Below are 17,021 nucleotides of genomic sequence, written 5' to 3' on the forward strand. Positions count from 1 at the left end.
TGACGACTTGGGCCATATATGAAGTATACTTAGAACCAGTGGGAGTAGGCGTTCAGACCTAGTCTTCCAGGGGACTTCTGGTACTAAACCGAACCTGGATTTGTTCTCTGTGGGCCGGGACCAGAGAACTCTAGTTTCTTTTGACAGTGCTTTTAGCAGAATCCCGGGCTCCCACCTAATATGGTTCTAGAATTGGCCAGGAAGCATACAGTGCAGACCCAATTACATCACAAAGTCACTTTAAATCACTAGGCCATTTTTAGGTCAGTTATGGGGCTTGGAAGTATACAATCATTACAAAATAACTTTTCCACAAATAAAAGGCAGCTTGTGAAGGCAGAAAAGATAAACTGTATTACTGGAATTAACCTTGAAGGATATTTGAAAAATTACTTGTAAATGTAAGAAATTTCTAGGAGATCCAATATAAGTATCAAAATTTCACTTTGGAATTATGATCTAACAAATCAATACCTTTCTGAATTACAGATAGTCCACATAAAACCCAAGGTACTACAATAGCTAAGACATTAATTCAATCTGTATTTTAAATAACTGACTTGGCTTTATTCTCAGTGCTAAAACAAACACAAGTCAATCCATTTCATTGTGTTCTGATAACATAAATGATGTAGGAAGAAAATATGAATCAGGCTTTCTGAAGAAAAGGTATGAGTCTACCTACCATTCCACATTTCAGGCCAGTTGTATTTTTGCAAACAAGTGATAGGCAAATTAATACTTAAAAAATACAGACTGCATTGTGAACACAGAACAGGCATCTGCATACACATAATAGTGCTATTTGCCCACAATCACCAGTTTTATATGCACAATGATCAATTACTTGTTTCTGCCTGCAAATTTTACAGAAACAGAAATCTATATTCTTACTCTAAAAAATATAGTTATCTGCGTGTGAGGGGAGCCAAAAGAGCACTCCTTTACAGTATCTTCTTCAAGAGAATCTTTAGCTGACACGTGCAGGTAGATGGCACCCTGCAAGAAACGGTTCTTTATGTCTCGGCCACTTAATGATTAAATCTACATAAATACTCTGTATTGCTCAGGAGATTAAAGTACCAGTATTAAACAAACTGTTTATTTTGAATTCACATGCCAAAGTTTGGAGGTAAATTCTAATTTGAGGGGAAAAATTAAAAATATGGATTTAAAAATTAGCCAGGCATGGTGGCATATGCCTGTCGTCCCAGCTACTCAGGAGGCCGAGGCAGGAGGATCACTTGAGCCCAGGAGTTCAAGGCTGCAGTGAGCTCTAAGTGTGCCACTGTACCTGAGCCTGGGTGACAGGGCAAAAATGAAAAATATATATATTTAATTTGATTTGAAAACTATCCCAGCAGTACAGCTGACTTACTAAACCTCTTGGGTATTTTACTCCACTGCAAGGGACACCCAGGCAACAGGAACAACTGATCCTGATTTACCTAACTCATATGAGTAACAAGAGAACTAGTATTCATCATTCTATCCATTCACAGGCTTTAACAAGACTAGACCATAGTAGCCACACACAACACCCAGGATGATACAAGGAGATGTGGCAAAGGGCATCTGCGATAGAGGCTGCTGACTGCCTTCCTTAAAATGTCTTCTTGCTGATTTCTAGCTGGGCATATGGTTAAGATAAATTTACTTTTCCCAGCCTCTCTTGCATTTAGGTAATACAATGTCTGATCAATGACATGAAAGAAGTTCTGTATGTTAACTCGTAGGAAGCACTTGCACAGCAAAGCAAACACAATCCTTTTCTTTTTGTCATCTTCTGTGTTTCTTTTCTCATCCTCCTGTCAGGAATACGGATATAGGGGCTGCAACTCCCACAGCCACCTGGGACCATGACGAGCCTATTCTAGACATGGTGAACTATCAAGAGCCCGAATGATGGCAATTGTAGTAACACACGGGTTCTGAATGGACTATCTATAAAACTCTCATGTGGCAGAACTACTTTTGACCCGTAGCCAACCCAACATTCTAACTGATAAAAGGGTAATGGGAACTTATTCACAGACAGCCAGGGAGCACAGGCTAATACCCTTGAATTATATAATCTGATTAAAAACTGCATTTTGTTTTCTAACATAATGACAGGTCAGCATTAATAAAAGATGATAACATTTTAGCTTTTCTGCAGAGTTTTTATTTTGTTGGTTGGTTCTAGCTAAAATAGGTTTGATGAGAAGTTTATTTAGTGAATCACTTTGGTCATCTTTGCTTTTGCTGCTTTTTATTAAGTTCAGTCTTAATATTTCAGAGGACCCTCTCCACAAAATAAGAAATATTCTTCCTTAAAGTTCTTAAAAGTCTTTTCAATAAATGTAACCTTCAATTAATAAAAATGGCTTTCCAGATAGCCGTCAAAAGAACTGAATAGGTTCATGAAAAGACTAGAACAGGTGTTCTTAACTAGGGAATTCATACATAGACTTTGGGAGAATCTGTGAATCTCTATCAATATATGCAACGTATTTTTAAAATTCATTATTTATTATTTTTTGAGACAGTGTCTCGCTCTGTTGCCCAGGCTAGAGCACAGCATAGCTCACTGCAGCCTCAAACTCTTGGGCTCAAGTGATCTTCCTGTTTCAGCCTCCTCAAGGGCTAGGATTGTAGGCATGAGCCACTATGTCTGTCCCAATATGCAACGTATTTTCAAAAGTGTATTTCTCTGGGGAGAGTGTCCATAGTTTTATGCGATTCTCAGTGTTTTGTTCTTATACCAAAAAAACACAACAAACAAACAAACAAAAAACTGAAGGATAATTGGGCTGAAGAGTATTTGTTCATGAAATGTTCACTTTCAGGAATAAATATAATTATTTTAGGGGGTAGGTAAGTCCTATTTAAAGAAATCAAATTCCTCTTTGTACTTACTTTGGAAAATAGCTTGAAAATGTCATAAATAGAAATTATAAATTAAGGGATGATTAAAAAACATGTATGTCTCTCAGTGGATTAAGGCATATTGCAAATATTTAATAGTTTCAAAAAGATTTTTTGAGTCCTATTTACACAATCTTCTGTGTGTACATAGGATACAAATCACTCAATTTTTCAATGAAGTAATTAAATGCATTCTTCAACACTGTATTCTTAGGTAGTCAATTATCATAATTCCTTCATAATGTTGGTTTAGGTATTGACCCAAAAAGTACTAGAAAAGAAGTTGGATGTTGACATGCTTCATAAAGAACAATATTTCTATGAGGGGGCTGAATATTTATCACCAAATCATATGTATTTCCTCTTTAGGACATGCATGTCATGTCCCTGTAAATGACATGCATGGGTGATGCTGGGCCCCACAGTCTTTGAGAACCCATTCTACTCTCCTAACAAGAGTGTGATTTACCAAGGATTTCCAAGAAATTAGAGGAAGGAAAGAGATCTCAGAGCAATAGCAAGAAAGGAAACTGGAAGACTTGATAATGATATTGACAGATAGGATAATTTGGGTAAAAAGAATAATGATAATATAGGTATCATTAACTTATATATGTATTTAGCCAGGTGCAGTGGCTCACACCTGTAATCCCAGTACTTTGGGAGGCTGAGGCAGGCAGATCACCTGAGGTCAGGAGTTCGAGACCAGCCTGGCCAACATGGTGAAACCCTGTCTCTACTAAAAAGACAAAAATTAGCCAGACGTGGTGGTAGGCACCTGTAATACCAGCTACTTGGGAGGGTGAGGTGAGAGAATCACTTCAACCCAGGAGACAAAGTCTGCAGTGAGCCAAAATCACACCACTGCACTCCACCCCGGCAACAAGAGCAAAACTCTGTCTCAAAAAATATATACATATATAAACATATATATATAATCTCACATACACATGTATACATTTGTCTTACCTTGTACAAACATGAAAATATAAATAAGGTATCAGAGATATAACCTGAAAAGAAGGCTTTAAATTCAGTCCTATCAAAACCAAAGCTAAAACATTACACTGAAACTTTTACCATGTCATTACTGTTGCCATCATCAACAAGAATAACAATGGCTTCTCCTCTTTCTGTGGTCAGAGATACCAGTCTGCCACATTTATTGTCGAGAAGCGAGTTCCAACCGGGCACGATGGCTCACGTCTGTCATCCCAGCACTTTGGAAGGCCAAGGCAGTTGGATCACCTGAGGTCAGGAGTTCAAGACCAGCCTGGCCAACATGGTGAAACCCCGTCTCTACTAAAAATACAAAAATTAGCTGGGCGTGGATGGTGTGTGCCTGTGAACCCAGCTACTTGGGAGGCCGAGGCAGGAGAATTGCTTGAATGCAGCAGTGGGCTGAGATCACACCACCACACTCCAGCCCAGGGGACAGTGAGACTCTGTCTCAAAAAACAAAAAGAAGCAAATTCCTCAAGAAGTTACCTAGTTGGTTCTCCCTACACAGTAGCTGAAGTTTTCTTAGTGTCAGGGTGAAACGGAAATATATTTACTAGTCATTAGAACAGAAAATGACGGGGCAATTCTTTCAAGAGACTAAAACACACCCACTCCTAGCCCTCCACACTCAAACATTGAGAAGTTGCTTCATCCCTGTAAATGACACGCATGGGTGATGCTGGGCCCCACAGTCTTTGAGAAGACTCTGACTTCACTGTCTGCCCAGGCTGCTTTGCTTTCTTACCTGATCAAAGTTGTAGAGGGCCGCATGCAAATTGGCCAGCATCCCTGTGGGAGGCTCATTAGTGATCTTAATGGAATTTTCCAGGAGTCCTTGAGGGATGATATGCTCATCTGGGGAAGGTGCAGGCTCGGCACTCATGAAAACCCTGTAATCTCTGTGGCTTCCTTGGCTGAGTCTTTCAAGGAGCTTCTCCAAGGTTCCTAGCCACTTGGCTACCAAATGAACATTCTGAAAGATAGTATGGTGCATAATTCCTGTGAAGGTGAGGCATATTACTTGAATTATAAGATTACATTTTCCTATATGTAACTGCATTGAAAACTCGGAGAACCATGATTCAAATTTTCCTTTATCAATACATCAGAAAAAGGAAGGAAAGAAAAGCAAAAAGGGAATTGAACCTTGAATGTATTAAATGTTCCCAATCAACACAGATTATCTTTGTAACCCCAAATCTCCAGGCAATACACATACCTACTTCAAACACCCACCAGTCACTTCTGAGATGGAGTTGCTTAGTACTTTTCTTTGCTATGGTTCAAATCCAATTACTGGGACATATCTAGGTTAGTTTAAGAAAATATAAAAATTAAAAGCCAGAAATGTGCCTGATCACCCACTTCATTGTTTCTGATGGAAACTTCTTCTACTCAGACTCCTACCATGAGCAGATGAACTCAAAAGGATATAAGGGAAGTAAGGCCAGCTGAAAGAAAGCACTCACTCACTGTCAAGATGCTTTGGATATTCCTAACAGATGACTTTCCTTAAATCCTAGGACTCTCAGAAGTTACACAAAAAAAAAAACAAACGCCACCACTGTCATCATCCTTTTCTTTTCCATTTTATGATTCACAAATTTGCTCCTCTAATACTAAACACCCACAGGGTACAGCTTGGCAGTTGGTGCTGGGAGGGTGGTATAAAGGCTGCACCTTACACACTCTCTGGCTTTGGAGAAGTCCTTGATACAGTAATTGAAACATCACACCCAGAGATATATAATTATTTCCAACAAAGATCATAACAGCCACAAAAATACAGAGAATGAAGGCAAACAAGGAACAAAATAATAATACAGGTATCCTTCTTTAAAATTCCTACTGCAAAAAGACCTATGCCAATTCAGTCATTCACATTGTTGGCTATTATTCCCTTGGCAAATCATGAACACTGGTAGATGTGATGGGCTGAATAGTGTACCCCCAAATTAATATGTTGAGGTCTTAACCCCCAATTTCTCATGTGACTATACTTGGAAATAGGATCTTTAAGGAGATAATTAAATCTAAATATGGTCATTATGAAGGGTCTTAAACCACTAGGATTGATGTCTTCATGAGAAGAAGAGATTAGAACCCAGAACACAGAGGAAAAATCATGTGAAAACACAAGAAGTTGGCCATCTACTCTAGCAAAGTAATACAGTAGGTAAGGGTTCTAAGTTCCCTCCTTTGCATGTTTGCTAACAGGTTATAAGGAGAGAGTATTTCTCATTCCTAATTGTGCCACTCATAAAAGAAAACAACAGAAACAATAGTAAAGCCTGCTTTGTAAACTCAATTGTATCTTCATTCTCTGTCTTATGGACTACAACAGAACCTTACTTGAAAAGTTCACTTGAAACAAATGTAAAAATATTCCAGGCAGTGACTGTGGAGCCACTGAAGGGGACAGGAAAACCTCCAGGTGAGCCACTGTGGAACACAGGCACGCTCTGGAATCCAGCCTGGCAGCTATGCCTGAGGCTCTGGGACTGGCTAGATTCTTACGTCTATTTTTCCAAGAACTGCGATGCTTGTGCAACATTTTTAGACAATCTACATGTCTTGGAAATGTATGAAAAATGGTCATTTTGTCCTTGAAAAATGGTTTTTAATACCTGTTATGTTAATTCACAAACATTCTGGTGTGCATATGAGATAAAGATAGTTGCCAGCCTGCTACTTTTTCTCTGGAATGTGGGCTTTCGATGAACGACCATCTCAACACCTTTAAAGGGCTCTATCTAATCATAACAAGTGATCATATTGAGGTTCGGGTAAGAACTAACACGTACATACATATCATATACCCATGTTAATAAAATTTAATGTAAATTACGAACAGCACAAGTTTCCATTATGTTGGTCTTCTCTTTCTTCAAAGTCCTGCTTCTCTTTTTCCTGCTGATCAAACAGATAACTAGAAACCTCTAGACACTGGGACAGCCAAAAGTCTGGCATAACCTCTCCTTACCAATTACTCTATGTGGGTACGGGGATAGGGAGTGAAGAGGCTTAAACAGTCAAATTCGAGGTTACTGGCTGAGCAGTAAGAGCAAAAATCAAATGTCTGAAACAAATATCCAAAAGTTGATCCTCGATAAAATAAGATCTTTTAAGGTTTTTTTTTAAGTGGCAAAATTGACAGCTTGCAATTTTAGGGACAACAGGTAGCTTAGCATAGATACAAAAGTAATAGAAACATTTATTTTGAGTATATTCTTTTGAGGATCACTATAGCCCTCCTAGTGCTCTCTCCAGTCTGAGCTGCTGGGCGCATGAGAACTCTCAAAGAGCTCCTTCCTTTCTGAGACGATCTGACAATCTACCAAATTGTATGACCACCAACTGTTTTCTTGGAAAAAAACAACCCTCCTGTGTTTCTGATTCTGAGCCTAAGAAGGGGATACACTACATTACCCTCAAGTCTCCTTACAAAGGTCTCTATTAAGGCCTCATCTAAGCAGTGAGTATTATTGTCCCAGAAGGTTACGTTCCTGGCATCATAAGCCTGCTTGGACTCTGGAAGCCCCTCTATGAATCCAGTTGGATTTCAAGCAGAAATGCCAAAGGCACTGAACGTGGATACTGGAGACACTAAGGGAGGCCAATGCTGTATCCTGCATGAGGGTGGCTATTTTCAGGAATGCCTCCTGCTGCCAAACACATCTAGACTCCAGTACCAGCTCTGCCATCCAACCAGCCCTGTGGTCTTGAGGCTCTCCAGACCACTCCAATGCTCACTTCTCTCATCTTGATATGGAGAATGACGACTCCTAACCTTGGAGCTTTGTTGTAATAATGAGAGAGAAGGTAGCCTGTGAAGTGTCTACTAAAGAGAACCTTTGCAAGACTGAGCTGAGAACTAGACAGCCATTCCTAGACTGGCTGAGACGGCTAGCAGAGCTTGCTGTGGACGGAGTCAGCACATTTCTCAGGTGCCCCCTAATGCTGGCCTGTGCTCCAGGGGTTCCTGTAACACTCAGCCAAGGGGACCATCCCAGAGGACACTGGGTGGTATAACCAGAGGTCTGTATGATGTTAGCCTGGGAAGGGATAAAGGGGTTGTCTACTCAAATCCCTTTAATTTATGATCAAAGGGAATATTACACACTAGTTAGGGGCAGAGTCAGACTTGTATGAGATAATAATGATTAATGCAGAAGGCAGATAAGAGAGGGTCCCCAGAGCATCTCTGACCTGCCTGCGCACTGGGAGAATACAGTGGAGCCCTAGGAAATTCGCACCTTTTGCAGTGGGGAGGAGCCAGATCCGGGGAGGGTTTCCTTCCCCCTTATCTCTGACCTGACTGCGCACTGGGAGAACGCGATGGAGCCGTAGGAAATTCGCACCATTTGCAATCAGGAGAAGCCTGGCCTCTCCAGCTCTTGTGTGGTGGCCTAGTATTCACTCTATGAGGCCAGGGCCTGTTAGCAGGATCCTCTCTAATTTTGCTGAGATTTTTTTTTTTCTTTTTGCCCAATACATTCATTCCCCTCCCCCTTCAGTGTATCTGTGTTCCTAATCCTGGTTGTGTGACAAGAACCCAGTTTAGTTAAGTAGCAAAATTCTGCAACAATAATATACATTTAAACAGGGTTCTGTTGACTCTAATGTGCAACAGACACTATGAAAACAGTGTTGGCGATCTAAAGGAGCCTGTTTCTTTTCAGGCACTACTGAGTGTTCCAGGTATCTCTAAGAAAGGGGAACGATGAAGCTCTTCCAAATCGTTTTAATTTTAAAGCACAATGGCTAGACAGTCTCTCACTGTCTAGCCAGTGAGAGCCATCGCTGTCTACAGAGCCCCTCACTGTCTTTTGCAGGTGTCATGAACACTGACGGAACTGTCTGGACCCTGCAAATCGCCATGCGGAGTGGTGTGAAGGGGGCGTTCTGTTGGGCGGGACAGCTCTCCCTGGCCCTCCTCTGTGTTTATGCCCAGTGTCTTCCTGAAACTGAATACTCACTTGGAGGATGACCCAGTGTCCTCCTTTGGAAGCTTTCTCCAGTGCCATTTCTGCCACCGTCTCCTGACCTTGTCCTAAAGACACGTTGTGGAATTTTCCAGAGTCAATTGTAAAGCCAAGTCTTTTGCCTGTGAAAGAATACACCACAGTGAGAGGAAACCTCTGTGAAGGAGGGTGAGAGAAGCCTGGAATTCTGTGGTCTAATGCACAGCTGTGCTCACCGCAGCTATCTTCTGGGTGACTTTCCTGAAGAATCCAAACAAAACTTCTGTTGTATCCACAAGCAGCATTTTGAGCTCTCCACAGCTGCCTCATTGCAACCATTAGAAAAGCCTGTGGAAGCCAGTTCCTTGGGTTTTATGATAATGAAGCTTTTGACATTTTGATAGATGGCAGGCATTGTTATGGAGCTTTATAAACTCTTGCAGGAGTAGCAAAGCATTTCTCTCAAAAAAAGGAGCAACATGTGGTAGATATCACATCATTTTTTTGAATGGATCTGTTCATTGGGTAAATGCACAAGCCTCTCACCTTGAGAGGCTGCATTTAAATTGAGCGCAGTCAGGTCACAGCTATATTAACCTGGTATTCTTGGTGCAGGCCGTGGGGAATGGTAATCCAGAACACAAAGGCGACAGTGCCTTGTGCAATCAAATACACTTGCTCTAATGACCATTATTTAGTCACAGGGGGCACAAGATTACATGAGCATGGGGAAAATTGCCCTCTGGCCCTCATAAAGTCGAAAAGTGGAAAACAGTACAAAAGAAACTTGCATTATGCCAGCCAGAGGAATGTTCCATTTGAACATTTCTTCAGACTACAGTGTTATTAGCCTTACATGTTCCATACACCCAATCTTCAATGAAAGAAAGAGAGAAAGAAAAAAAGAAAGAAAAAGAAAGAGAGAGAAAGAGAACTGTGAACTGAAAGGAAGGGCAGGGGTGGTGGGTGAAAGGGAGGGAGGGAGAAAGGATGGGTCAGCAAGCCTCCCGGCCACTCACCAAGAATCTCCAAGTCTTTAAGGGCATCTACCCCTGGGGATAGGATGAAGAATATGGGGGTGGCTGGGCTGCTTTCTTCGAATGCTTTAACTAAGTCCAATCTGGTCCTCTCTACATACTTTGCACCCAGTTTTTCCTCTACAAAATTTCTACAAAAAAAGAAGAATACAGAAAACACCATCAGTGGTTTTGACCTTGAAAAGAGTCACCATTGGGATAAGCTTAAACCACAGGCACAAGAGAGAAGTAACCATGTTTATTACATGGGAGGTCTTGTTAGAAAAACAATGTGAGTCCAACCAGATGTATGCAGTAGGTGTATCAATGAAACCCCTCTCTTCCTTAGAAGCTCTGAAAATCAGAAGCCTACATTCCATTTTGGGGGCTACTGAGACCCCCCTCCCCAGTGCCATCAGCTGTCTGTATGGCTTTGTATCCCCCAAATCCCCTGCCAGATTCCCCCATTACTTATTAACAGTTCATTAGATTTGCCAGTGCAATTTTCCAGCCTGCTGGGCTTCTCATGAATATACAAATGCTTTTTGGGGTGTTTCTTACACAGGGAGGCTCAATTAAGCAGGGATTATTTTCCAGCATCAGATTTAGCAGAAAGTAAGTACTACTAAGCAGAATTAACTTGTAGAGTTCAGCAGAGGCTTTTGCAAGGGGAAAATTGGCTGAACTAGACAAAGCCAAAGAAAAAACCTGAGGCACATGAATATTACCAAGAAACACAATAGGGAAGGAAGTTAGGAACTCTTTCGTTGGTGAACTCAAATTAGAATAAGACTTGTGTGAATTAAGCAGCACATTACCATTTAGAAGCCAAGAGGGCAAAGAAAAAGGACACTTGAACCAAGACGTAGACAAAAGTTTCTGCTTTTAAACTGTGTTGGTTGTAAAGTTATAGGACTACGAGTGACTCCATGACAGGAATTCATTTTTGTTTGACATGCAAAATCTTCAGAGCCCAAATGCCATCACTGAATGAAAACGATGGAAATTACACTTGGATAATGCATGTTCCTGGCCTCTGAACTCTGCTGACACCCATCTCTCTTCCAGAAATATTTCCATCAGTCCCCTGTCTCCCCTACTGATTTCAGAATTAAGCTTTTTGGGAAGAATGTGCTGGGTCTGCCTAGCACGCGGTTTAGTGTTTAGCAAATTTAACAGTAGCAATGATTATTGTATCAAAATCCCAGCAGAATCACTCCCCATCCATGTGGATGGTAAACACTTCCACCAGATCCTCCTAACTCCTCAGACTAAATTTCCTCTATGTTAACTTGTGTTCCTAAAAATGCTGACCACCTCACCTGAGAGCATATGTCATTCTGTCAGGGCGCACTGCTCTCAGAATAATCAGCTTCTGTATTAACCTTTTCTTCTTCCATTCTTGAGGTAATTTTTCTTTTTCTGGACACTCGGATTCTACCCACTTCCTCCACTGCTTGGCAGATCCTTCCACATCCCGGTCTATGCCTCGAAACTCTTCCAAGAGGGCGATTGCCTGTAATGAGATAGGGAAACAAGCAGGAATGGTGTGAAAGGTATTTTATAGTTTGAGATGAAGACCTGTGAATGTATCTAATCTTATATAAAGACTTCATGCTGTGAGGTCAGGAGTTTGAGATCAGACTGGGCAACACAGTGAAACCCCGTCTCCACTAAAAATACAAAAATTAGCCGGGCATAATGGCACACAACTGTAGTCCCAGCTACTCGTGAGGCTGAGGCAGGAGAATCGCTTGAACCTGAGAGGGGGAGGTGAGGAGGTTGAGTAGAGTCAAGATCATGCCACGCACTCCAGCCTGGCCAAGAGAGCGAGACTCAGTCTCAAAAAAGCAAAACAAAATAAAACAAACCAACAACAACAACAAAAAACGTGCTGGATACTGTTCACTTTCCTCTCCAGATTTCCTCCTTTCTGTTTTTGTTTTTCGCTCTGCTGAGAGGGTGAGCTCAAAGGACAGTTGAGCTAAGTTCTCTAGTTCCCTAACCTGGTTGGGTTTGGCCAACAGAAAGCAACGGTAGGAGCCTGGAGGATGGAGAAGAGAGAGGAGGGGGTCCTTCTGTCAGAGGCGTTTGAACCAGAGCAACCCCACCTTGAATAGGAGCTGGATAAACTGAGGCTGAGACCTGCTGGGCTGCATTCCTAGCGGGTTAAGGTATGAGTCACAGGATGAGACAGGAAGTTGGCACAGGATGAGACAGGAAGTTGGCACAGGATACAGGTCACGAACACCTTGCTGATAAAACAGCTTGCAGTAAGGAAAATGGCTAAAACCCACCAAAACCAAGATGGTGATGAGGGTGACCTCTGGTTGTCCTCACTGCTACGCTGCACCAGTGCAGTGACAGTTTACAAATGCCATGGCAACATCACCTAGTTACCCTATATGGTCTAAAAGGGAAGGCATGAATAATCCACCCCCTGTTTAGCATAATCATCAAGAAATAACCATAAAAATGGGGAACCAGCAGCCCTTGGGACTACTCTGCCTATGGAGTAGCCATTCGTTATTCCTTAGTAAACTCGCTTTCACTTATGGACTCACCCTGAATTCTTTTTTGTGCAAGATCCAAGAACCTCTTTTGGGGTCTGGATCAGGACCCCTTTCTGGGAACGTCTCTAGCCCAGCTCTTTCTGCGGGAATGTGGTTTGCTAGTGACTAGGTTTCTCTGCCACAGGCCACAGGTCCTGTATGACTGGCTCTCTCCCATAACTTCCTTTCTCGGCAGTTCCACTCACTGTCCTTCTCCTCCCTTTTCCTTCCCCATCTCCTTGTTGATTTCCTCTTTTGCCCATACTATGAAAATATACTCTTGGTTAAACTTTCTTCATCACCCTTTTGAATGTGCCATCTGTCTCCTGCTAAGACCCTGACTGATACACACTTGAACTTGATTTTTGAATTCTAAAGTTACAATCTAATTACAAATACTAATTTAGAAAGCTGAATATATATAAAAATAAGAGGTAGCACAGTTATTTTTAATGCATAGAAATGTTTCCTTCTTAGAAAAAAGAGTGGGGCAAAGCTTAACATATGTTGACTATCATTAAGAAACTCCAGATCCTAGGAGAATTAGCTCCTAGCAATAGGACCTTTGACAGAAAAATGCAATGAGGATTGATAATTAAGGTTTGTGATAATGGTCACTTTTTTCTCTACACTATTCTGTTTTGCTGAAACATTTTACAATGAGAATAAACTACTCTATTGTGGTATAATTTAAATAGCTACTTAGAAAAATGGAAAAATAATTTAAAAAGAAAACAAAGTAGATATAAGGAAAATTTTAAAAATATTCCTTTGCATGACTTGGCTTTTATCAAAGGTCCTGACAGACTGTACATATTTATTAACTTTCCATCCACACTTACGTCAAATGCTCCTTTACATCTAAATGAGAAATTAACCAATTTAATAATAAAAAGATTCACTAAATAACATCACATTATATAGTGCATTTCTACAACTGAGATGGTGCTTAATACATCACCTGTATTCTTTAATGTTTACATTTCAACCCTGGAGACAGCTAATATTTTAAATAAGATCTAGAAATTGAGAAACTGCATTCCTAACATACCTTGATAGCGCTCCATGACTGAGTAGTTAGGAAGTCAACGGGACTCCGATGACTGTGTTCAACCTTGAATCGAAGCAGGAAGTCCAATTCAAGGGGGTCTATCTCTTTCTTTCTCAACAAAATCTTGAGAGTAGACACAATTGAAAAGGATTATTTGGTTTACATCAAAATCATGACACAGGAAGTAGTCACACATTTAACAGACATGACTGAGTAGGTGGAACCATATCTGCTGATAACTCTGTCTGAAATCTGTTCTACTGTTGAAATAGGGAATCTTAGATTATGTCAATGATCTCAAAACCATGATCAGAAATCTAACAGAAAATAATTGTGAAGGCTGATTTATTCCAATTCTAACACCTATCCCTATTGGCAACATATTTAAAACATGCATTTGTAATTATTTTATTATTAGATCAAACATCTTAACACTTATATAAAATGAGAAAGCCTCAGGTGACAACGGATTAAATTACTCAACAGAAGGCAGAACCAGTATTATTAGTTAATTCTGATATAGTAGTTATTCAATAAACTATGAGGTACATGAAGGTTTTTTTAATATGTAAGATTATATTGAAAAGAATGAGAAAATCCTTTATAGGTACAACTAAACAAACACTGTGAAGTGGAATAAACTTTAGACATTCTAGTCACAGAACTGATAGAAAGTCCACAGTATAAATTTTGGAGAATATAAATAAAGTGTTCCTAATTTTCATATAAAAACCGTAACAGGCTGGGCATGGTGGCTCACACCCGTAATCCTAACATTTTGGGAGGTCAAGGTGGGTGGATCATTAGGTCAGGAGATCGAGACCATCCTGGCCAACATGGTAAAACCCCATCTCCACTAAAAATACAAAAATTAGCTGGGCGTGGTGACACACGCCTGTAATCTCAGCTACTTGGGAGGCTGAGGGAGGAGAATCGCTTGAACCAGGGAGTCGGAGGTCGCAGTGAGCCGAGATTGTGCCACTGCACTCCAGCCTGGTGACAGAATGAGACTCCGTCTCAAAAAAAAAAACTAAAACAACAACAACAAAAAACCCCATAACACCCCACAAAGCTAACCAGGTGAAGTTTTTGAGCTTTGTACTATCTTTAAATTCCAGATATTTTCAAAAGGTGTTATGGATGATAGCATGCCATTAAAATATTTTATTAGATTTTTTTTAAATCGAGTTTATTTCAACAAACAAGTAACTGTCCATACAGTTATGAAACTTTGATTTATATAGACTGTCAGGACTTGAGATAGATTATGATATAGCTATGGCTTCCAAGGAGAAGTTTTAAATAGATGCTCATGTCATGTGGTATCATCCCTGGCCTTTTCCTATTAATAAGCAGTACATATAAAAACAAATATTTCACACCTGTAATCCCAGCACTTTGGGAGGCTGAGGTGGGTGGATCATGAGGTCGAAAGATTGAGACCATCCTGGCCAACATGGTGAAACCCCGTCTCTACTAAAAATATAAAAATTAGCTGGGTGTGGTGGCACATGCCTGTAATCCCAGCTATTCGGGAAGCTGAGACAAGAAAATCACCTGAACCCAGGAGGCAGAGGTTGCAGGGAGCCCATGTGGCACCACTGCATTCTAGCCTGGAGACAGAGCCAGACTCCGTGTCAAAAAATAAAAATAAAATACAGTCAATAGAGTGAATTGGCAACCAACAGAATGGGAAAAAATTTTTGCAGCCTACCCATCTGACAAAGGGCTGATATCCAGAATTTACAACGAACTAAAACAGATTTACAAGAAAAAAACAAACAAGCCCATTCAAAAATGGGTGAAGGATATGAACAGGTACTTTACAAAAGAAGACATACATGAGGGCCAACAAGCATATGAAAAAATGCTCATCATCACTGGTCATTAGAGAAATGCAAATCAAAACTACATTGAGATATCATCTCACGCCAGTTAGAATGGCGATCATTAAAAAATCTGGAGACAACAGATGCTGGAGAGGATGTGGAGAAATAGGAACACTTTTACACTGTTGGTGGGAGTGGAAATTAGTTCAACCATTGTGGAAGACAGTGTGGCGATTCCTCAAGGACCTAGAAATAGAAATTCCATTTGACCCAGCAATCCCATTACTGGGTATATATCCAAAGGATTATAAATCGTTCTACTATAAGGACACATGCACACGAATGTTCATTGCAGCACAGTTTACAATAGTAAAGACCTGGAACCAACCCAAATGCCCATCGATGATAGACTGGACAGGAAAAATGTGGCACATATACACCATGGAATATCATGCAGCCACCAAAAATGATGAGTTCGCGTCCTTTGTAGGGACATGGATGAACCTGGAAACCATCATTCTCAGCAAACTGACACAAGAACACAAAATCAAACATCACATGTTCTCACTCATAGACGGGTGTTGAACAATGAGAACACATGGACACAGGGAGGGGCGCACTATACACTGGGGTCTGTTGGGGGGGAGTAGGGGGACAGCGGGGGGTGGGGAGTTGGGGAGAGATAGCATGGGGAGAAATGCCACATATAGGTGAAGGGGAGGAAGGCAGCAAATCACGCTGCCACGTATGCACCTATCCAACAATCTTGCATGTTTTTCACATCTACCCCAAAACCTAAAATGCAATAAAAATAAATAAATAAATAAAAAAACCAATAAAACAAACAAGTCTTTCATTGTGCAATGCCTTGTTCCTGTTTATCACATACGTTCTAAAACACTCATACCTGTATATTCTTATAGAGCCCAGAGGAATCTGTGAATACCAAAGTATTGAAAGAGAAGTCATAGCTTATCATTAACTGCAGGTGTGTATAAAGTGTCTTCTTTGGCACACACAGAATAGGTAAGATATACACCTTTCCTTAACATTTGGATAGAAAAAGCCATAAAGCAAACTAGCTGATAAAAGGACAACCTGCTTATTTTATCTGGGAATATGGTCTGGAAGGGTTTCCTTTTTCTTATCATGAATACTTTTATTTAAACAAAGTCTTTCATAGAAACTCATGTAAAAAAGGAAAAAAAGGAAGCTGGTCTCACTGAAGGTTTGGGCAGGAAACCTGGAGCTCTCTTTACTCATTCACTACTGTCATTTTCTGAATTTCAATTGACAAATAATAATTATATATATTTATGTGGTACAGTGTGATGCTTTGATACATGTTTACAATGTAGAATGGTTAAATTAAGCTAATTCATATATCCACCAGCTCACATACTTGTTTTTGTGATGAGATTTAAAAATCTACTCCTTTAGCAATTTAAAAATACACATTATTAACTACACACAATGGAAAAAAAAGGAAAATTAAGTTATTTGTGGCAACATGGATGAACCAGTCACTATTTCATAAGGAGACTCTGAAAAATTCCCAGCTCTACTCAGATCTGGACTCACAACCTTGATCTCAAAGAATCTTCCTGGTAGTGCCTGGAAGTTTATAGGACCTGAGAAGGTGAGAAAATCTCTCATGTTTTTCAGGGTGACCACTGTGGTAGAGCTTAATGTGCATACCC

General features: G+C 40.5%; 1 protein-coding gene across 1 annotated transcript in view; it reads right to left on the reverse strand.

Annotated features, from left to right (window-relative positions):
- DNAH11 (dynein axonemal heavy chain 11) overlaps positions 1–17,021 on the reverse strand; it is a 407,386-nt gene that overhangs the window by 24,249 nt on the left and 366,116 nt on the right. The window contains exons 70-74 of the mRNA XM_064380322.1: positions 13,493–13,615; positions 11,212–11,405; positions 9,893–10,041; positions 8,889–9,016; positions 4,655–4,882 (exon numbers count right to left, since the gene is read on the reverse strand). Coding sequence (XP_064236392.1) covers positions 4,655–4,882; positions 8,889–9,016; positions 9,893–10,041; positions 11,212–11,405; positions 13,493–13,615 — 822 coding nt within the window. The remainder of the gene's footprint in view (positions 1–4,654; positions 4,883–8,888; positions 9,017–9,892; positions 10,042–11,211; positions 11,406–13,492; positions 13,616–17,021) is intronic.

This window comes from Aotus nancymaae, unplaced genomic scaffold, assembly GCF_030222135.1.
Source record: "Aotus nancymaae isolate 86718 unplaced genomic scaffold, 86718_ANA_hifiasm-v0.15.2.pri h1tg000025l, whole genome shotgun sequence".
Taxonomy (NCBI): domain Eukaryota; kingdom Metazoa; phylum Chordata; class Mammalia; order Primates; family Aotidae; genus Aotus; species Aotus nancymaae.